The following is a 23633-nucleotide window of genomic DNA, read 5'->3' as shown; positions in this document are numbered from 1 at the left end:
TGACAAATTAATACGTTAAATAGAACTTAATGAGAGACACTGAGGGTGGAGCACGGCCCCCCCCCCCCCCCCACAAAGTTCCACGTCAAATTCCTTTCGTTGCTGCTTTAAACTTCAATAATTAGTTCGTTCAACTAATATAGATAGTTACTTTGATTTTCTCTCTGCTGTCACAAATGGGGTTGAATACTTCTGCCATTCAAAGGCATGTTCTACAATTACACGAAAACTGAGACGGATTACGTAAAGGAGACGGATCAAACGGAACAGAGTATCTACAATGGCACACATGCGCAACGGATTAACTGCTCAAGTCTTCCGTTTACGAATACGTTCTTCTCTACGAACAAAAGAAGTCAAGCAAATGACTGCTATGGTAGGCATGTTTGTTTACTTTTTTTTTTTTAAATACGTTAAAAATTGTTTCCAGTGCAAGGATGCCTGGTGTTCTATCATTACTCTGTGGTTTATTTTGATTATGTATGTAAATCTTGAGTGTGTGTTTTGTTTGCGGTTTTCAATTTTATTTACAAATTAAATAATTTTTCGTAACAGAGACATTCAGTGTCATTGGTTGCCGTTTGTTACGTTTCCGTGCATTGTGGAAAGCGACAAACGGATAGTTCAATATGAAACATGTCATTTTAAAATAGGTCTAAAAATGTCTAACAAATTTAATACTATTATTAACATAACTATATAGTTTTTATAGAATACATATTAATAAGTAGTCTGTTCCTAAATAATTACGTCAGAAAATTAAAGAATTGGCAAACACATGATGCTTGCCGCGGTCAATACCCAGTTACATCGCCCGACGGCAGATAGCAGCAGCGGTCAACACACAGTTGCATCGCCCGCCGGCAGATAGCAGCAGCGATCAACACGCAGTTGCATCGCCCGCCGGTAGATGACAGCAGCAATCAACACGCAGTTGTCTCGGCGCCCGACAGACGGCAGCAGGGGAGAGGCACTCACTTCTCCAGGTCGTTGGCTCGGATGATGGACTGCCCCAGGCGCTCTATCAGCTCCATCACGTACTCCGGGTCAGGGCCCACCTCCATGTCCCTGAAGCCGCCGGCGCCCCTGCAACACGCGTGCACTGCAGCCTCCGACACGAGATAACAAGGAGAGTTAGTTCCCAATTTACAGAAGGCGAGATAGGCTTCGGCCTGAGACGCACTTAGGCCCCTCCCTAACCCGGACCCCTCCCAAACACACTTAGTTTTCAGTTAGGTTAGGAAAAAAAAAATCAAATTACAGCACAACAATGGAAATGCATAAATACCAAAATGACATACGTACCTACTGAAAAGGAACAAAAATTTGTAATTTTAACGATAAGAGAGAAAAAAAAATCATTAAATTTACATAGTTAATCTATCTACTGACAGTATAGTTATATATTATACTTTAGGTAACTTATGTGTATCTTATATGCAATTTGTTTTGCTATTTTAATATTTGTACTGATATGTTAATTATGTTTTTATTTAAATGGATTTGTGAAAATTTTTGGTATGTGAAGGGTATAATATTTTTCAGGTTTAATTTGCATGTACCTAGTTAGTAAAGATGTTTGTGGTTAAGTGTGATTCAAGGCGGTACGCCTTAACTTCGCCACTTGAAATAAGGCAATAAATAAATAAATAAGTAAATAAATAAATAAACAGTTACAGTTGTACAAATTCCCAAGATGAATTTAATATTAAACACCAGTGACCACACAGCAGCCGCTCATTATTGATTAAGGAATTACATTTAACAATTTATATTTTGCTTTTAAAAAAAAAAAATTTTGAAAATCAAACGGTAGCAAATAGTTTCGGTCAGCTGTTGAAACCAAGACGCAGCATTTCGGTCCCTATTCCACCTCCCATTAAAAACGAACGTGACGGTTTGAAAAAAGTACAGTCCCTAGAGTATATAACATCCTTGATGCTAGGCTACAGTGTTTGAGACGGGAAGCCTAAGATGTACAAGTTCTGTCCCTACCCGAACACGCCCGAATATTCACCTTCGGCCAACATCGGGTTTGTTTATATATATTTATATTTCTCTGTTTATTTTAATGTAGCTATACTAACCTAACTAACCGTCCATAGTGTTTTAAAGTTTTTTTTTAATGTAGCTAACCTAACCGACCACTTTTAACATTTTAATTAATTTTCCCTGCGCAAAAATGAAACAAATCCCGAGGTTGGCCGAAGGTGAATATTCGGGCGTGTTCGGGCAGGGACAGAGCTTGATGTACATCTCAGGCTTCTCGTCTGAGACGGCGGCCTGGTTCCAGAGAGTCGCGAACAAGAAGAGGCGCTGTGCGACACACGTTTGTCGACGGGCCATGCCCCCCCCCCCCCCCACAAGGGTGGGACTGGGTGGACCCCTGGGCCCAGCCCTGTTCATTTTCATCTCAGCGTGTGTGAAATACACATACATGCTCTCTGTGGTCATTTTAAATTAAAATGATTTTATAAATAAAGCTTAGTTTGGATTTAAAAAAGTAGTAACCATAATTTGAACCTGTATAACATTCCAAAAAGAGCGTAGTTGTGAAATAACCATGCTATTATAATGTAGCACGTGACTGTGGGGGGAGGGAGGGTTGTGTGTGTTTCCACTCTGGGTCCAGGGCCCGTGACGGAATGCGGGGCACCAGGCGACGGGGGAAGAGGGGTGTTGTAGGGGGGCACCTACCCCTGGAGGGGCAGCGCGCGGACTGCCAGCAGCGACACCAGCAGCAGCGAGCACACGAGGGCGGAACTGTGCATGGCGGCCTGCAACACAGACAACCAACACGCGCTCGTGACCCGCTGCGTGGAAGGCGACAAGGCTGCCGTATAGAGCCGCTGTGAAGCAAGGCGCCGACGCTGAGGGTTGAAGTAGTCCCCAGGCCGCCCTGCTCGCATACCACACGGAGTAGCAGCACGCCTCGCGCCGTCAGTATTTGCTCTACTGCTGCCGCGCGCAACACGGCGACAGCACTTGTTAAAATGAAAAAGGGGGGGTTTGTCAGTAAAGTCGGTTTACGAACGATAATTTAACGTGATAACGTCATAAGAAAACATTGATGAAAAATTGCATACTTTTTTAATTTTCAAATATTATTTACAGTTTTTTGCAAATTTAATTTAAATAATTTGTTTAAATGTAATCCCGAACAATTAGTTAAAAAGCCCGCCTTAACCTGTTTGATATTATATAAGATTTTCTCGCACGGTGGTTGGCCGGTTCTTGCACGCTCGGCTCAGGCGGAACGTGACAATGAGTCATGCTTTTTCGTGCGAGCAGCCGGTGTTCATCGATTTATAAAAAGTTCTTCAAATTTGAAATGTTACCCGAAATTTAATTTAGTGTAAAATTTAAAACATGCGCGGTTTCGCACACATTCTGCAAGGTTTTATAATTTCTTCGTATAGCCGTTCGGGAAATATTCCAATACTTGAGCGTCAGCTCCGCTGTATGAGCGCCTGGGATGCAGACTACTCGCATGCCCGGGGTGTTCGCCGTACTGCATACCCACCAGACCCAGGCGGGGCGCGCGCTCATGGATCTGAGTTCGCGAGGCGGGACGCTCGCTGTTGCTTCTTGCGCCTATAGGCGCAGGGCTGTCGACTGATGCACAGTCTTCTTGTCGTGCATAGGGCAACTGTGAGACTTGAGGGGTAAGTATATAATTACATGGAGGAGAAATATAACTTAAAGGTGTCTCTACCGTTCGTTTCATGCCTAACAAATATTGTGAAAACACGGGTTTCAACCATTTAAACTCTTTTTAAAAAAATTGGTTGTCTGTATTAAAGTCGGTTTACGGACGATAGTTTAACGTGACAACGTCATAACAAAACATTGATGAAATGATTGCATACTTTATGAATAAAATTGAATCATTTTTATTTTAATAATAAAAGAAAAAACTTGAAATTATACTAGTAATCAGATTTTTTAAATGCAAGAATAATTAACCTTTATTGCCGGAATTGTTGTTGTAATAAGCAATGAAAACCACATTAACTTTTCACTTCACTTTATAAACAGCCGACGAAAAATTTCATGTGTAGATGACTTGTATTTAATTTTAAAAACGGACGTTTAGCTATAAAATTTAAATATAATTATGAACAAGTTTTCATATAAATAAACTGTAATCAAATATCTATCATAAATTATATGAATCACCATAATTTTTTAGTCAATTGTAACATAACCTATTATTACTGCACTCGCCGACAGCGTAACGGAACACAGCGTAACGGAACAATGAGCGTAACGGGACACAGCGTAACGGAACAATTGAGCTAACGGGACACAGCGTAACGGAATAATGTGCGTAACGGGACACTTTTTCGTGCGTGCAGCCGGCGTTCATCGATTTATTAGACGTTGTCACGTCAAAATGCTGTTTAAATACACAATACGGAAACAGAACTACTCACACACCCTCAGCGTAATCTTATATACTTATGTATATATATTTTGTAAACAGACGCCACACTGGTAGCTGGGGCGGGGGGAGTTTTCAAATGGCATGGTTTCTCCTGAAGATCTGCACACCGTGTGCTTGTAACACGGCTCTCTAGTGGAGGCAGAGGGACTCCTCCGCTCCATCCTCCAACTGTGTTGTTCTCGCGTCTCCTGTACGTCCTCCTCCCTGCGCGTGGCTGGCCCCTCCAGCCGTCCAGACGACTATCCTGCCCGCCCTTGCAAACATGTTCCTCCCAGCCACGAACACGGACTGCACTCCAGGCACAGACGATTCCAGTTCCTACACCAGATCTCATACCCATGGTTGACCACCGGAAACAAAGGGACGCTGTGCCGAATGAATCCTCTGGTGGCTCACAAGGGCATAGTGAGCGGCCGTAACACATACGGAACCGCCTAGTATAGTCATCATAAGCCTTCCGGCTCAGGAACTCTTAATTATCGTTTTCTCTCAGAGGGGATACTGCCTCAGAGGCGTTCAGGCGTAATCCCACGGATGGTAGCTTCGCACCACCGGTCGTTCGACCGAGTGCGTGAGCCAGTGGCCGGTACCTGCAGTTCCTCTCGTACTGAGCAGGAATACTGGGGAAACTACCAGTTTCTCAGCAGGGTAAAACTAGCCTGTCTCACGAGAGGTCTGACTATGTACGCGAGAAACACTTGCCTCTACCTGCGATATTGTTCGCGAGGTATATGTATACTTGACAACAGCCGTAGCATACGCCCACAACTCCAACTCTAGGCGATGACTTTTTGTCATGACCCGAAAATTTCCGCCATTACTTTTTCCGGACGTAACTTAGGATTTGAGTCACGGTGTATGTAGTTGCCTGGTGGCGGGCCGCCCGCATCGTTTCCAGCACCGCGCTCGTGTTTCAGAAGTTGGCTGCCTGCATGACGTCATCGTCACGTGGTCAAACGACGATCACAAAGCAGAAGAATTCTGGAAATAAAAGTTCGTTGTTTTGCTGTTGGTACGGATACGGGTCCCCAGCAAGGCAACGGGGGAGTCTACTGAAGTCTACTGGAGTCTACTGGAGTCTACTGAAGTCTACTGGAGTCTAATGAAGTCTACTGAAGTCTACCAAAGTCTACTGGAGTCTAATGAAGTCTACTGGAGTCTTCTGAAGTCTACTGGAGTCTAATGAAGTCTAATGAAGTCTACTGGAGTCTACTGAAGTCTACTGGAGTCTACTGACGTCTACCGGAGTCGACTGAAGTCTACGGGTGTCTACTGGAATCTACTGAAATCTGCTGGAGTCTAATGCAGTCTACTGGAGTATAATGAAGTCTACTGGAGTCTACTGAAGTCTACTGGAGTCTACTGGATCTACTGTGGTCTACTAGAGTCTGAGCGCCGGCAGCCCGCCGGTGCTGCACCGTCATAGAAGAACAGCCGACCGCCGCCGCGCCGAGGCTACAAGAATGCTACCTGCCGGAAGGAGTTCCGCCGAGGGGTCTTCTGGACTTGACTTAATTCCGGTAATAACTCAATAATAACATCTGACAGACGGACTTGGCCCATCGTCGTCGTGAACGTCCGCAGAGTTTGGATCGCAGGACGCCACCAAGGAAGAGGTGACGAGTAACGCAACTAAAGGTTGTGCTCGTTACAAGAGTACCGAACTAATGCCGCGAGGGTAGACAATGAAACTCGGTCGGTAATGAACTGAGGTAATGTTGGGTTCGGAGCCGTATGAACGTAGTCGAGAGAATAATGAGTACTGATGATACTGGTATTTGTGGACACAAATAACGTCTGGTCAAGACTGCGTCCTGGTGTGCGTCATTAATGTATACAAGAATCTTCGAAGTATATGGAAGTTATGTACACAAGGCTCGGCTGGCGTAGGGGCAGGCGGTTAAATTGATTATTCCGTTGGTCACGAGACCGGGTAGTGACATAGAGGCTTTTACCATCAAGCAATATATTACATATCCCATATCTTGTGCTGCCGCTATGCATCGCGATATGCGCGTTACATTAGTGAAAGCCCAGTTCTTGCTATCGATAGTATCGATTCACAAACCGCAACAACTGTTTTTTTCTGAACGAAAAAAAGGGGGGGGGGGGGTTTCTGTAAAGTCGGTTTACGGACGATAATTTTACGTGATAACATAACGTGAGTGGAAGAGAGATAGATGCGTCACAGGCCGAACGATTAGGCAGATCGTGCCTCTCTATCGCTTGTTCCGCGCTCTCGCTTGCACGCTCGGCTCAGGCGGAACGTGACAATGAGTCATGCTTTTTCGTGCGTGCAGCCGGCGTTCATAAATTTATAAGACGTTATCACGTCAAAAATCTATATCGTGCTTTCTCTTCACAAAGTTCTCGGTTATAAAATAATTATTTACTAGTTGACATTAATGAGTAATTCAAGTAATTGAGTAGTTTTTAAGTTCAAGTAATAGGACATCATCAAAGTAACGTTTTATATTAGAGGTTTTCTGCTCGTAATCGACATTTTAACCAATTTAAGTTCTTTGACAACTATCAGGAAGTGGCAGTTGTTCATTATCTCGTAATTGTTTGGTTTTAACAGATCAAAAATTTAAGGTTGTTTCATGGGTGCGTCAATAGGCTATTGCGTCTGTACGTCAAATTATAACAAATGTGTCACTCATTCAGTCAGTACAAATCTCTTCGTAATCATGCAAATAAATACGGTGATTGGATAAAATTATAGATAATTACACCTGTAACCGTAACAAAATATTATTTTCAATAAAAAAAGAAAACAAATACAATGTCAGTATTAGAATTACGCCATAGTTTTGATGGCCGTAATGATTATTTAGTCGCTCTTTGCAATTGGATTAGTGAATGATTGAAAACAGGCCTCCATACCCAATAACTGATAACGTTAACCATCTAAATATCCAGTTATTCAATAGGAACAATAACTGTCATAGTTGGTATGGAAAATAACCATTTCGCTCATCCCTGGATGCTGTCTGAGTTTGATGGCGGTAAGCAACGTTTATGATCCAGGCAGCGAATTCTAGCGGTGGGCGCAGGAAGTACGCGTGTGATTCAAATCCAAAAATTTTGGTATTTTGAAAAGCGACAATTTAGTTTGTCAGTTTATTTACCACGCTTGGGGTTGTTTTAAAAGAATTATACGTTAAATTTCGTGTCGAGTTTCGTATTATAAGTTTATTTGCAACACGAGAACACACGAATTTGCTCCTTACCGAGGTAAGATGTTTACACATCCCTGGCGAGTAATGAAATACTCACTCACATTTTAAAATATTTTTTCCTATGATTTTTTAATAAACAAGTTGTTCAGCTTCAACTGCAAAGGCATATACCCCTTGGGAATACCTGTAGATAGGGACCAGAAAAATTCGCGGGTTCAATGACCTCCAGGATGAACTCCATAGTTATACGTAAACTCGGTCAAATGTCACCCACTCATTGGCTGCTGTCTTGTGAGACGTCCCAACGTAGCAGCCTGTGATTCGATGAAGCTTTGGTCGGGTGTTTCTCATTGGCCCAGAGTCATCCAGGTGAGTTGTGAGCCAATAGCAGAGGCAGCACCGAGGTATGACTATTTGTATTTTAGCCTATCGCGAAATGAATTCGCGAATTTTTCCGGTCTCTACCTGTAGATCGTGAGTTTTATATATGTTTTCATAACTATTTTTTTTTACTTGAAAAAAAATGTGCAGTTGACGTTTGTCATTCGAAATCTGCCTCAGTGGTAGAGTAGGATTGGCAAAATTTACAGTTTAAACACGAATGAAAGCGATACAAATATTTTGTAGGTGCAAATACCAAATGGCATGTGTCTTTTCACGAAATACGTCCATAGGTAACGTGCTGCTAATCCGACTACAGCATGAGCGATGTCTGCTGTGAGCGGGAACTGCGCGTCAATATTGGCGGCGGGTGCGTTCCGTTCGCGACGCAGCGCCACCTGTGGTCAGTGTTTTCTGCAGCGATGCGTCGTGCTGACGTCAGTGGACCGCCTTGCGACAGCGGCCATTTTCCCGGAGGTCGCAGGACTTTGTTCAGCCGAGCGTAATCCGGATACTTGGTGCTCCATATTACATACTTTCCGCTTTTACTGACAACTATCTGAAGTACCCTGCGTTGCCCGGGCTAAACACATCGCAATATAAGGAACATCACTACCGAGTTTCGAGTCTGCAGGACAGACTCTTGATAAACGGGACACTTTGATTTTGACGTGACTACGTCTAATAAATCGATGAACGCCGGCTGCCCGCACGAATAAATGTTCTGTTACGCACATTGTCCCGTTAAGATGTGTCCCTTTACGCTCATTGTACGCTTGCGCCGCATATATCTCTCTTCCACTCGATTGGAACAACCATCGATTTGACTTTTTCGAGGCACATTAAACTTGAAACACTCCCATTCGTTTCCTACTTTTCCTATCATCGTCCTATCCTTAACAGAATAACACAGATTGCAAGAAGTTAAATAGCAAACATGTATAAAAGTTATAGTTAAAATAATCTCTTCGTTAAAGTAATAAACATATTTGAATTAAAAGTAAATTTATCAATTAAATTGTATATTTCATTTCACTCCTTCTTTGTATCCATACAAAATAGTTTTAATTCAATAAAAATGATTCAATTTTATTCATAAAAGTATGCAATCATTTCATCAATGTTTTGATATGACGTCACGCTAAACTATCGTCCGTAAACCGACTTTACAGACAACCAATTTTTTATTTCTTAATTTGAGTCCTTGAATTTTTTTCTATGACAAACAGTGCAAAACTGCAATGGCGTTTTCCCAAGAAATCGTATTAATCACGTTCTTTAGGCCCCTCTGTGTTTCCCCAGAAAAATACCAAACATTTCTGCATGGGGAACACCATTGCATTCAGAATGGAAGATCGCCATCTTGGATGATCCCAAAAAGCGTAGCAACTCAGCAACGAATAATCACAGGGAGAAAATTTATTCCCGAATTTCTCAATCCAAATATTTCTTCATAAAATACAATGTTTCAAATATATTTTATTAAAATTTGAAAATTTCATTACATTATAAAATTGTGTCTAGAACTTTTGTGCTCTATGGCGTACATCTGGCAACAGGGCGCACCGAAACGAGGACAGCGCTAACAGCAGATCTCGTGCAGTGGAAAGAGAGAGAAGAGAAGAGAGCGCAGCAGACTGAGCACGCAGCAGCAGCAGCGGCGAGGCTGGTGTCGACTCCCAGACTCTGTGGCGGCGAGAGCTGGCAACCCCGCGCGTCACGGCACTGCAGACAGCTGACGAGCGGGGGAAGCCTTATTTTCACAGACGAGAGAGCCAAACGAACGATCGTGCATCTTCGGTTTTTTTTGGTTCATTGTAAATAAATATGGCGGTGTTGATGAAATGAAAGACCATAAACAAGGCAACGGTATTTATTTGTACGCCGCCATATTTTTCGTTTGCCGTGTGTCCGTGAATGTTTATTTTGGACAACTCATGATAACTAATGGTCAAATAGGTTATGTTAGCTACATTATAAATACTTTGAAACATTGTGGACGGTTGATTTGGTTAGGATAGCTACATTAAAGATACTGTGAAATCATGTAAACGGTTTCCTAGCGCTGGATAGCTACATATTAAAAAGTTATTTGCTAAGCAACCATAAAATGATTTTACAGTATTTTTAATGTAGCTATACTTACCTAATATAACCAACCATCCACAATGTTTTAAAGTATTTAAAATGTAACTAACCTATCCTAATCGACCGCAAAATTTAATGCCGCACCGGTTTATACAATGAGATGGAACGGCGTATGACGTATGAGTAAGCTACATCCCAAACAAATACACCGGTTGTGGTACGGAAAAAAAAAAGGCGAGCATGAACTTCGGGGAACTTCGGGTGCGGCTCTCTCGTCTGTGAGATGAAGGCTTCCCGACGAGCGGTGGCGCCACGGGCTCGGTCGGTAACTAGCTCTTGTGTCCCACAACGGGCCGCAGATAAATCACGTCTGCTTTGATCGGGCTGGCGCCTGCCGGCCTTGCGACGCAATTTGCAATGCGATTGTGTGTTGCGGGCGGCCGGCCTTGGCAGGGGCTACCTGCGCGGCGGACACGCCGCCGATACATATTCAACAGCGAGGAGGCGCGGCATTATCCCCCCCTTCTCCTTCCCCTCCTAGCCCAAAACAAGGAGGAGCCTGGCCCATGGACCAGTCTCCAGAGGAGCCAGGCTGGGTCACACGGCTGACCCCCGACACCCCGGCCTGTGCTGGTACTTTGAGTGGTTATCTCTGATCACCAGCAGTCTAACAGTCGGAGCTGTCTCATGCACTGTGCACTGTTTCAAAATTTTGGATTGTAGTTTATTTTAGAGGTTGTTCAATAACAAGTCCGGACAGTGGCAGTGACTGATGGGACGAGCTGTACGTAAGAAGTGTCCCGTGTGACAGCACACGGGAGCGCGACTGGACAGATGCCCGGTGCAGTGCATTGTTGGAAAACGGAACTCCAATTCTCCAGGACACGGGGCAGGAACTCTGATCGCCGAGACGTGAATCCTAGTTTTTCAAGTAGTTTTGGGCCCACCCGCTAGATAGCTCTGTTTAACTTTCGTCTTTATAAAAACTAATGTAAAGTTTCTCATAGTAATATATTATATACCTATTTATTTCTCAGTTATTATACACTTATAAATGTTTACATTTGTCAAAATACCCCATGTAATTTGAAGTGACTAGATGCGCTCACCTACAAGCTTGCTCTCGTGAGTGCTAAATTTCCTGGTTAATTAAGTGAATATTGTTAACAAAGTGTAAAAAAAAGGGGAAACAAATTATTATTATTATTATTATTATTATAGCTATATTGGTTGTTAGAAGCTATTATCATGCAAAATAAAAAAAACAGAGAAAATTAATTCGCTTTATTTTGGTAGCCACATATTTTGTTGTATGGTATACCAGAAACACGGCCTCTCTTACTCATTTATATAGAACACAGAATATAAAACAGTACTAAGTGTTTTTGTTTGCAAAGTTTAGATCTCTTCTACTAAGCAATTAGTCGTCAAGTGGTTAAATTATCATTATAAAGCTAACACCTCCCGTCAGGGGTTTTATTTATTTTTGCTGGTAGTTATGTTCCCATCCCACAGATAGCGTCACATGTCTCGCCAAACTTGGCTTCAGTTTCCAACGTGAGAGTGGAGCTTGTGTACTTCCCTCCTTGTTCTATGGTCCAGAACTCTCTATGATTGGTCGCAGCGGAGCCTTGAAAAGGGAGGGGGAGGTGAAGTGTGGGTAGCAGTCGATGGGGTAGCGGCTCAATCGTGGAGAGTGGAGGGTCGACACAGTAATCCTGACGTAACGACGCCTCGTTCGCGCCGTCAAGCCCGGTCCTTGGCACTCGCTTGCGGGGCGCTCTTTGACAGCGGCCTGGCTGCTGGTGCTTCTACCGCGGTGTCGACTCTATGCACAAGGCTGCGGTCTTCTCGTCGTGCGCAGGGCAACTTGTGGGATTCGAGCGGTGACCGTAACAACAGTATACGGCTCAGGAATGAAGATTAAGTTTTAACGCAATTTCCTTGAGCGCTTTCAAGGATCAGAATCGGTTGTTTTGACGTGACAACGTCTAAAAAATCGATGAACGCCGGCTGCACGCACGAAAAAGTGTCCCGTTACGCACATTGTCCCGTTACGCACATTGTATCGTTACGCTGTGTCCCGTTACGCTATTTGTACGCTTGCGCCGCATCTATCTCTCTTCCACTCGATTGGAACAACCATCGATTTGAGTTTTTCGAGGCACATTAAACTTGAAACACTCCCATTTGTTTCCTACTTTTCCTGTCATCGTCCTATCCTTAAGAGAATAACACAGATTGGAAGAAGTTAAATAGCAAACATGTATAAAAGTTATAGTTAAAATAATCTCTTCGTTAAAGTAACAAATTTGAATTAATGAGTGGAAATAAAAATAAATTTATCAATTAAATTGTAGATTTAATTTCACTCCTTCTTTGTATCCATACAAAATAGTGATAATTCAATAAAAATGATTCGATTTTATTCATAAATGTATGCAATAATTTCATTAATGTTTTGTTATTACGTTGTCACGTTAAACTATCGTCCGTAAACCGACTTTACAGACAACATTTTTTATGGCTGAAAATAAGTCCAAAAAAAAACACTCTTAAATCCATTACCACTCTTTTTTTTTTTTTTAAAAAATGCAGTTTGAAAACGGAATACGGAAACATAACTACTCATTTGCCCTCAGGGTATTCTTAATTGTTTTTTTCGTAAACAGACCCCACTCTGATATCTTCAGCATGTTTTACGTGAAGCTCTGCTCATCTTGTGTCTTCTCTGCTAGGCTCCTCGTGTTCATTGCAAACAAAGCAGAAACACCCATCCTCGACCTTCATCTCGGGATAGAGAATAAAAGGAATTACTACATTCCACATCACGACCGGGTTTAGAACTTAAGGAAAGTAACGCAACAATGCGCTACCTACATCAATGGATGCAAACATTTGCGGAGGATCTGAGCTCAGCTGCGGGCGATGTTACCTGCTGCAGAGCCATCTCACATGCGGTCCGGCGACTGTCGTGCGGCAGCTGACAAAACCCGTGTTATGATGTTTCTCAATTAATCTTAATCGTTTGCAATATGTTTATTGAAATATGCGTGGTTTTTATGCACCTACACAGGGCCGGATTTAGGGGAGGGCAACCGGGGCGAAAGACCCGGGGCCTCCACAAACGGAGGGCCCCCACAATAGAGACTTTGGAAAAAAATCTTTCAAATTCCGACAAGTAAACACTAGTAAACATCTTTTCCTTTGATATCCTTTTTTCGCTGTTTTACCTTTACCTACAGTACGTTCTACATAGGGGAGACCGGGGCAAGTTGACGATGTTAAGATTTGAAATGGCCTTTAACAGTTAAATAAACATATATTATATCTAATTTGGTACCAATATGAAATATATACTAATTTCTACCTAAAAATGTAACAAGGTTGTATTACTGTGCGTAATTCCGAAGTTATTGACAAGAAACCAATTCGTTAGCACATTCGTCATCTTGCCCCAGGAGTGGGGTAAGTTGACGAACCTATTGGGGTAAGATGACGAAACAAAAATATATATATTTATAGACAAAGTAAACAATAGTTTTATAGATATCCTACACTAAACAACGTGCAGGATGTAAAGAAGATATATTGTAACATATTTGAACGACTTTCATATAATTCCTTGCCTTCATAATTGGAACAGTTTTCGTGCCACCACTCAGAACATGTGGAACACTGAATCCAGTCTTCATTTGGAGGTTCCAAGTAAACTTTTTCACATGCAGGGCAAGAAACGTTTTTTTGGCTTGATGGTTTTGCTTAAGAATGATCAGAGCTTCGTTTTTCAGTTTTCTTAGTTTTTCTTTCATTTTTCTTCTCTTCATCCTGCTTCTTCTCTCTATATCTTTGTAACAACATGTTCTTAATTGACGAGCTTGTTATTAATGAAGCTGATCCTATACTTCTTTTCCTTGTCGTGGTTGTCCTGTGGGCCACTGGCAATGGTTTTAAACCATAAAAGATGCCTTTTTACTACATTAACTTCCATTGGCCTTCCTAGAAGAAGGCCCTGCTTCATCGACAAGATCACTATTTTGTTCTGGCTGCACATTGTTTGAAGACTGGGCTAATAAATCACCTCCTGAAGCATTAGGCATATCATTTAGCCAAACATCGTTTGATGCATGATCAGATTAAATTAGTATTGAAGTGTACATTGGTTCTTCACTTCCGGGAAGTTTTCTTTCCGATGTAGCCGCAGCAACAAAATCACATACTTCGAATATCTGAGGTTTGTAAGGCTCTATCCCAGTAGCCTCAAACCCTTTGATGGCATTGCCTACAGTTGCTGCTTTTGAATAAGCTGCAGCGAAGAGATTTCCTACATTACGATCAGTTATTTGTTGTCCGGGATGTGACATCAAATAATTGTCACAGGCATGTGAGTAGAATGTCTTCAAAGGGCCGTTAAACGAAACATCCAATGGATGCAACCTATGCGAAGTATGTGGTGGCAATCCGACCATCACAATACCATTATCACGACAAAAATTCACAACAGCAGTCGTCTCTACGTCACTCCAACGCCTCCTTTCCGTTCTCCGCTTATAATGCCTAGGCATCTACAAAAAAATCAAACAAATTTGTTACGACTATTAACACATGAACTATTAATAATATTTTAAAATTTCATTATTATTTTGCTTTTACATAAATGTTCTTCATATCTATACATCATTGGTTTAAATAACACATTAATACAAAATAATGCTCACATTGTCATTACCTATGGCAAGTTGATGATTGCAGGGGCAAGATGACGAATTCGTCATCTTGCCCCCGTCAACTTGCCCCAGCAGCCGTATTTTTGCTTTACCAAAATCACGAACAAAATTTAAAAAATTTCTTCAACAATCTATACACTAAAATACTCCCAAAAGTCAGTATTTCATTTTACATATATAAACATTAAAAACAAATGGACTCTTTTCTCGTAATAGCCTAACATACGTACCTTCAATATTACAACAATGGCTCACGAAACTGACTACCTCTCAAAGCTGCCGAATTCAAACTGACTGGAAAATTCCGCTGCACCTGCCTAGTAGGTGCAGATGGTGACACACAAGGTCACAGGTGCGCCAACCTTCTATCTGTGTTTCTGGATTAGTTACATACGATTCGTCATCTTACCCCGTTCGCCAACTTACCCCGGTCTCCCCTACATGATTATATTATTGTTAAATATTAACAGAAATATTCATTAACACTAAAATTTAATTTCATATAATTCTTGTCTCCGATTATATTTATGTATGTTTATTAAATACTAAGAGAATCTACTTGATTTCACAATAACTTATTTATTGGAAAACTCGACTAAAAAAAAAATTGTTCATTTTATTTGTAAAATAATTTGGGGCAGGGGGCCTCCGCTCCTCTGTTGCCCCGAGGCCTCCAGACCTCTAAATCCGGTCCTGCACCTACAGCAATACGAACTTGTTAGTAAGAATGTGTATTTTTGCAGATACTTGGTCGTGAATTTACTCTGACAAATAGTGAGCACTTCTACAGTGATGCGTGGTTAAAAAAAATGGACATTAAAATCAATTTAACACTATTTGTACGCGTAATTTTACAAACACATCCAAATGTGCCATTGAACACGTTAGTTATCGTATTTCAAGACACAGGCCTGAATACGCACAATGTGACCGAAGCTTGCAGTAAACTTGGTTTTGTAAAAAACAAAACATTATAGCAGGTTCCTGCAATAAGGGCTCATGCTCCAAAACAATATTCTGAAGATACCAAGGTGCAAAGTTTTCTTGGTGGTCAACACACGTATGTTTAGCTCCTTTGTTTTCCCACTAAATCCAGAATATTTCTTCGTTCGCTTAACATATTTTCACTAATTTTAAATACAACTGTTAATACACAAACACAAAAAATAGTAGGTAATCTATTTATCTTAAAAAAACTTACAACAATTAAAATGGTTCTCTTCAAAAAAATGGCCCATAACATCATCACATAAAACTTTTCATACCAACACAACAAATTAAAATTTCTGGATAATATTTGGTGATAATAGAGATTACGATATGTAGAATTACATATTTTTTGTATTCTCCCCAAAAAAAAGTCCATGGTCTCATAGACCGTTATTGCAGCAACCTCCTCATTTGAAGTAGCTTGGCTTCTGGGATGTAGCCGTGTCATTGGCGAATAATTCACCGACTACAGTTACCTACTACAGCAGGTAACTGCTCCCTGATGATGGCGACTGGAATATCGACCGAAACGTCGGTGAATTATTCGCCGAGGACACGGCTACAACCCAGAAGCCAAGCTACTTCAGACAATGGCCGTAGAAGCCTGCGAACGTTATTAACCTCCTCATGTGTGTAAAAAATCACACAACTCGTATTTGTTTCCCGGAACTACTCGGCGGGAATGTAGAACACTGGACGTCTGTGTGAGTAGTCGTGTGTGAGTAGGAGACGCGCGCGCCTGCTGCTGACGTCACTACCCGCCAGCCGCGGAGGGCGGCTTCCGGAACTCGCAACCGCTCCTAGCGGTCTCCTTGTTTTGTGATTGTGTTTCCGACTGCGGCCGAGCTTCGTACAGGGGTGGGGGAGGGACAGCGGGGAATTATTTTGCAGGAAAATTGGATTTGTCGGAGCAGGTCGCGGCTAACAGTTTTACCCGCGGCTGTTCCGAGACGAGACCGCAGAGCGTGTGTGCAGCGAGCTGCCTGGCGCCCGGCTATACGGACTGTTCCAGACTCCAGAGATGTACCTGCAGGATGTTCTACACTCTAGATATGTACCTACACACTGTTCCAGGCTGTTACGGACTCCAGGGATATTCCTACAGGATGTTACAAGCTCTTTGGGACATACCTACAGGTTGTTACAGACTCCTGGGATATACCTACAGGATGTTACAGACTCCAGGGATATTCCTGCAGGATGTTACAGACTCCAGGGATATTCCTGCAGGAAGTTACACACACTCAGGGATATACCTTCAGGTTTTTACAGACTCCTGGGATATACCTACAGGATGTTACAGACTCCAGGGATATTCCTGCAGGAAGTTACAAGCTCTCAGGGACATACCTACAGGTTGTTACAGACTCCTGGGATATACCTACAGGATGTCACAGAGTGTTCCAGACTACAAGGATATACATTCAGGGTGTTACAGATTGCCAGGGCTATATTTACAGTATGTGCCAGATTTCGAGGGCTACATCTACAGTTTGTGTCAGACCTTGAGGGCTATATCTACAGTATGTTTAAGACTTCCAGGACACACTGTTACTTCCTGCGCAAGAGGAATTAGCTCGTGAACTTAAAGATATCAAAGTTGGAGCAAGAAAGGTCCTGGGGGGCTGTTTCCTAACCGAGTTGCCCACTAGTGACGTCACCACAGCGGCAAAACGTAGCGCCCTAACGGCCCACTTCACGAAGGAAGAAATATTGTAATTAATATTTATAATAAATAAGCACTTTGAATCACAATTTTACATAGATTGATGAAAATGTCAGTAAAAGTTTTGGTTATGTGTAACAAGTGTAGTAGTTGGTACATTTGTATCTTACATGACTTGACAACATAACCTCATTTAATTAATGTTAGGTCATAGCTTAAATTTAATCATGATTTTATTCTGTGTATTGTTTTTAATTTAAATCAGTAAGGAAAAACAAGACCACAATATTATTTTAAGAGAATTGTAATGAACATTTGAAGTGGGTATGGAATAAGTAGTAGACAACAAGTATCACCCACAATTTTTTTAGTTACAGTCATCAAAACTCACAGTTTCTAGTTAACTTAAAAGTAAGTCATTTGTAAACTTAAGAAAATTTACTGGTCATTAAAAGTTTTACAAGATTGCTATTGTGAAAAAATTTTAAACAGTATATTTGAAAAAAAAAAAATTGTAAAATTGTGTTTGTTGGTTACAAAGTTGTAATTTCGTGAAATTGGCCCAGCCTGGATTGTTGGAGCTCCCCAATAATGAACAAAACTCTCCATCACCCGGCGAATACGTATAAACTTTATAATTAACACCTTGCTGAGCTAAAACTGGGGATACTTTTGTTTGCACGATTGTGTGAAACTTGTTCCCCTTAGCAGCTTCTAACTTTCGATGAATAAATACTTTTTTTTGACGTTATAACGTCTTATAAATCGATGAAATCTGGCTGCACGCACGAAAAATTGTCACGTTCCGCCTGAGCCGAGCGTGCAAGAACCGGCCAACCACCGTGCAAGAAAATCTTCTATAATATCAAACAGGTTTAGGCGGAAATTTTAACTAATATTGTTCGTGATTATATTTAAACAATTTTTAAAATTAAATTTGCAAAAAACTATAAATAAGTTTGAAAATTTAAAAAGTATGCAATTTTTCATCAATGTTTTTATTATGACGTTATCACGTACAATTATCGTCAGTAAACCGACTTTACAGACAACCTCCCCCCCCCTTTTTTTAAAAAATGTTTTCAGAAACACGCACTGATGCCAGGTAGCATGCCCTGGCCATGTCAGGGGTGTCACTCAGCGCCTTCTCAGGGCTGTCCATGCCTTGAGGCAGTGGGCCGCTCGGGCGCTACACGTAATTGTTAGGGACCGGAAAAATTCGCGGGTTCAATGGCCTGTAGGATGAACTCCATAGTTCTACGTACACTCGGTCAAATGTCACCCACTCATTGGCTGCTGTCTTGTGAGACGTCCCAACGTAGCAGCCTGTGATTCGATAAAGCTTTGGTCGTGTGTTTCTCATTGGCCCAGCGTCATCCAGGTGAGTTGTGAGCCAATAGCAGAGGCAGCACTGAGGTATTTGTATTTTAGCGTATCGCGAAATGAATTCGCAAATTTTTCCGGTCTCTAGTAATTGTTGAGCTCAAGGCGGCGTCAGGTAGAGGCGTTCATCTCGTACACACGCTGCCTTCACACATGGCCCATCGCGCCGTGTCGTCTGAAAGGTGGTTACGCCCGCGGTACACGACTCAGCCCAGTGCGAAAAGTTGTCGCTGATGGCGGCGACGTGTTCAGACAAGTCCGACGGAACGGGAACATGAATGACACCACTGTCTGTCACGTATGTGACGTAGTTTCTCGGCTTGCAACACCGCAGCGCAACATGGACGAGAACAAAAAATTGGTTGTCTGTAAAGTCGGTTTACGGACTATAGTTTAACGCGTAAACGTCATAACAAAACATTGATGAAATAATTGCATACTTTTATGAATAAAATTGGATCATTTTTATTGAATTATCACTATTTTGTTTGGATACAAAGGAGGAGTGAAATGAAATCTACAATTTAATTGATAAATTTACTTTTATTTGCACTCATTAATTCTAATATGTTTATTACTTTAACGAAGAGATTATTTTAACTATAACTGTTATACATGTTAGCTATTTAACTTCTTCCAATCTGTGTTATTCTCTTAAGGATAGGACGATGATAGGAAAAGTAGGAAACGAATGGGAGTGTTTCAAGTTTAATGTGCCTCGAAAAAGTCTAATCGATGGTTGTTCCAATCGAGTGGAAGAGAGAGATGCGACGCAAGCGTACAATGAGCGTAATGGGACACATATTAACGGGACAATGTGCGTAACGGGACAATGAGTCATCCTTTTTCGTGCGTGCAGCCGGCGTTCATCGATTTATTAGACGTTGTCACGCCAAAAAATAGTCCCGTGCTCCTCGCACACTTGCAGAACTGGAGCCGTCTAGCGCAACACGGCCGCCGGACTCTGGTGAACTAGCGACTGGATCCTAGTGAAGGGAACGTCCCTTCAGAGGGCGTGGTTAAAAGTGGTGTTCAAAGTTCGAGCCGAGCGGGGATACGCGTAGAGGGTTGTGAGACGACTTACACTAACAATTGTGCACACGGCTTAGAGATGTCAATTACCTAACTTTTTAAGTTCAGTAGAAAATTTAATAGTTGGCAACAAGTGCCAGCTACAGGTTTGTAAGCTAAAACTGTCAATCTATAATTAAGATTTTATTAGAAGCCTACAAGAAAGTCACTTGTAAACTTGCGAAAGTTCTGTTGTCTTTACAAGTTTGCAAGCATTCTCTTACTTTTTTAACATATTCCTCAGCAATGAACTGTGCTTGACACTGCAGCGGTAGCTCCACGCTATCGCCTAGCTGCACTCTTGTCACTCCCCGCTGTCACTCTCCGCTGTCACTAGCTGCTCGCTGTCACTCCCCGCTATCGCCTAGCTGCTCACTGTCACTTCCCACCTCGCTGTTACGCCTTGCTGTCACTATCTGCTAGTTGTCACTTTACACTGTCACTAGATGCTTGCTGTCACTTCCCGCTGTCGTCACCTAGCTGTACGCTGTCACTTCCCGCTGTCACTAGCTGCTCACTGTCATGGCAGAGCCTGATGCAGTCCAGGGCTGAGAAGAAGGGGTGGTAGCTCTATAAGGTCAGCAGCTCTACTGCCCGCCTGCGCACCAATGGGTTCGTTGACTTCATAGGAAAAAAACCAATTCTGGTTATGGCTGTATTATAGACTACAGCTGCGAGAGGATTTGATTCTGAATTTATATCGCACTGAACGGGAATGTTGTGTATGAAACAAATTAAATAATCTAAGAAAATTTAAGTTGCTTTATTCTTTGACGTGAATACGACGAACGTCTTACTTGAAGGTTGGGCGGCTACTTTATCCACGTTCATTATCAAATAATTCTCTGCATTCCCCGTCGCTTCTCGCGATGCAGACGGCTGAGGCTCGCTCGAGCGCAGATTTCGCGCCTCTTTCAGGGACTCGTTTTGCCCCACTGCCTCATTTCATTTCTCTCGGGTGCCTTTTGCCTCATTCGATACCTACGACACTTCTCTGCATTTTGAATCGCTTCTGCTCGGCTGATTTTGCTTGTTTCCTTTATTTTCTCCAACAAGACCTGTTTTTGCTTAAGGCATTTTGTGATTAATGGCTACAAAACTAAAATTAGTAACTCAATAGTTATCAAACTCAACTAGCAGCACTCAGAACTCACTCACGAGAAACGTGAAGTTTAAAAAAACGCAAATCGCTCTAATACTCTCGCAGTTACAGCTTTCGAACGCTCCTTATAAACGTTCATTACGCCATCACTGCAAATGTTAACCGGGTTGAGTCATACCATTGAATATATATATGGGTTGGCCGAAGGAGAATATTCGGGCGTGTTCGGGCAGGGACAGAACTTGATGTACATCTTAGGCTTCTCTATTCCTCCTGGCAGACGAGAGCGGGGCCTCCTGATTGGACCGCGCAGTCACGGGTCGCGGCGCGTGCATCGACGACCCGGCGGCCACAATTACACTAGCCGACCACCGCTTCCGGCTGCATCGACCGGCGCGCCTTCTGTCGGCGGCGCTCCGCAATCACATGCACGCCAGTTCCAATCACTGTAGCAAATGACGTATTCTGTTAGCAGCGCAGCCGTAGCCTACTGTGTTCTCCTGTGCTCTCGTCGTCGTGTGTCCGGTACATCTGTTCAGTCACGTCGCTGGGTTGACCCACGGGGGAGAAGAGAAACTCTGATCGAACGAGACTGAGACCTAGCTGTTTTCACGTGATAACGTCTTATAAATAGAGACCGGAAAAATTCGCGAATTCATCTCGCGATAGGCTAAAATACAAATAGTTATACCTCAGTGCTGCCTCTGCCATTGGCTCACAACTCACCTGGATGACTCTGGGCCAATGACAAACACCCGACCAAAGCTATATAAGAATCACAGGCTGCTACGTTGGGACGCCTCACAAGACAGCAGCCAGCAAATGAGTGGGTGGCATTTGACCGAGTGTACGTAGAACTATGGAGTTCATCCGAGAGGTCATTATAACCCGCGAATTTTTCCGGTCCCTAGTAATGGCGTATGTAAAAATATTTTAAATCAATCTTCCTGGTTTCATGACTGTACCATTGTATTAATTAATATTGAATAAATATCGTATATAAAAATACCGGCGTGGAAGTCGATCGGAGGTTAGTTGCGATAGCTGGTATCGACAGTATCGATTGCGAGCGGTAATGCTCGGTGCGTCATGTCGGAGGGTAAGTATGTTTGCCGCGGTGCTCAGCCTGAGTCCAGCCCTTGTGCACACGAGCACAGACTGCCCGCTGCCCCCCCCCCCGTCGACCCATAGAGTCTCCCTCCAGGAAGGCAGGCTGCTTCTAGCGGCTCCTCGACTCTAGGCATCGCCCGGACACGCGACGCCATCTTGAAGACAGGCGGCTCTAGGGTGGCGGTTATTTGCGGCATCCCATTGTTTTTGTAGAATATTTACTTAAATAATTATTAATTTCACGTGTTAAACTTTCATCAAAAGTTGTATGAAACCATTGAAGATCAGTACTCGAGACTATAAATGTTGTGAACAATCCATGGTTTGGGACACCTGTATTTCGCGAATACATATCGTGTCAAGGTATTTCACAAAATACTGTAGCTTTTCTCCTGTGGTTATTGGCTGAGGTCGGTGAGAGGTGTCGTCCCGCTCTTGACGGGGCCAATGAGAATGTGGTCACCGTACTGCTGCACCCTCACAATTTGCCACGACTCATAGAAAAAGCTACAGTGTTTTGTGAAATATCTTGACATGAAATGTAATCGCCAAATACAGGTGTCCCTATCCATGGTCAATCTCTGACTTATTTAAGGGGCCCGCTAGTCAGGGGTGTGTGTCAGTGAGGCGGGATGACAAGTGTGACACTCTCTGGGGCTTTGGACTGTCGCGAAGTCTTCTCGTCGTGCACAGGACAACTACGAGATCTGAGCGGTGACCGTAACATCATATAGAAATTAAGATAAACGCGTAATGCAATTCCTTGAGTGTTTGCAATAATCTGTAGTGGATGTTTCATCCCTTAAATAAATCCTGAAAACACGTCTTTCAACCATTTACACTCTTCTAAAAAATACAGTTCAGGAACATAACACAGACACACAACTACTCATCCACCCTCAGTGTTTTTTCTTCTTCTTAAATTCTTTTCTTAAACAGATGCCACGTGGTGTTTTCTGAACCAACCTATTTTTTCTTTAAAATGTTCAGTATGTGCACCTTTAGTTATACGGCACACATCCAAACTAAAGTCCAATTCTTCCCATCACTTCAGTTATCAAGTCCGGAGTAATGAAGAAATAGCCTCTTAATTTGAATGTGTCTTAACTCTGACAAATAGTTGGGCAACGGCAGACCTTAGACACGATCTAGTATAAAGCCCCTCAGGGAAAAATCGCATGACGTTACGTCAGATGAACGCGGAGGCCAGCGAAAAAGAGCTCTGTCGTCGCGACCATTACGACCAATCCAACGGGCAGGGACTTCGACTTTCATCCGCTCTCGTAAAAAAGATATTCCAATGGGGAACGCACGTTGAACTGAAATTAAAGATTCACTCTCAGCAAATTGCAGAACACAAAACGCTTTACGCTCAGGAGTTGCCATTTTGCGTAGGTAGCGCTACGAGCGAGAAAAAAAAACAAAGCAGTACTCGCGAATGCTAGTACCTGAAACTGTTTGAGTTACTTTTGACGTGACAACGTCT

At 42.5% G+C, this 23633-nt stretch overlaps 1 protein-coding gene across 1 annotated transcript in view; it reads right to left on the bottom strand.

The window, feature by feature from the left end:
• The window catches only part of LOC134530682 (diuretic hormone class 2), a 63295-nt gene that overhangs the window by 7841 nt on the left and 31821 nt on the right, over nt 1–23633 (bottom strand). Inside the window, exons 2-3 of the mRNA XM_063365741.1 lie at nt 2698–2777; nt 979–1086 (exon numbers count right to left, since the gene is read on the bottom strand). Coding sequence (XP_063221811.1) covers nt 979–1086; nt 2698–2771 — 182 coding nt within the window. The 5' untranslated portion in view covers nt 2772–2777. The remainder of the gene's footprint in view (nt 1–978; nt 1087–2697; nt 2778–23633) is intronic.

This window comes from Bacillus rossius, chromosome 1, assembly GCF_032445375.1.
Source record: "Bacillus rossius redtenbacheri isolate Brsri chromosome 1, Brsri_v3, whole genome shotgun sequence".
NCBI classification, from domain to species: domain Eukaryota; kingdom Metazoa; phylum Arthropoda; class Insecta; order Phasmatodea; family Bacillidae; genus Bacillus; species Bacillus rossius.
This window is presented reverse-complemented; position numbering and strand designations above follow the sequence as displayed.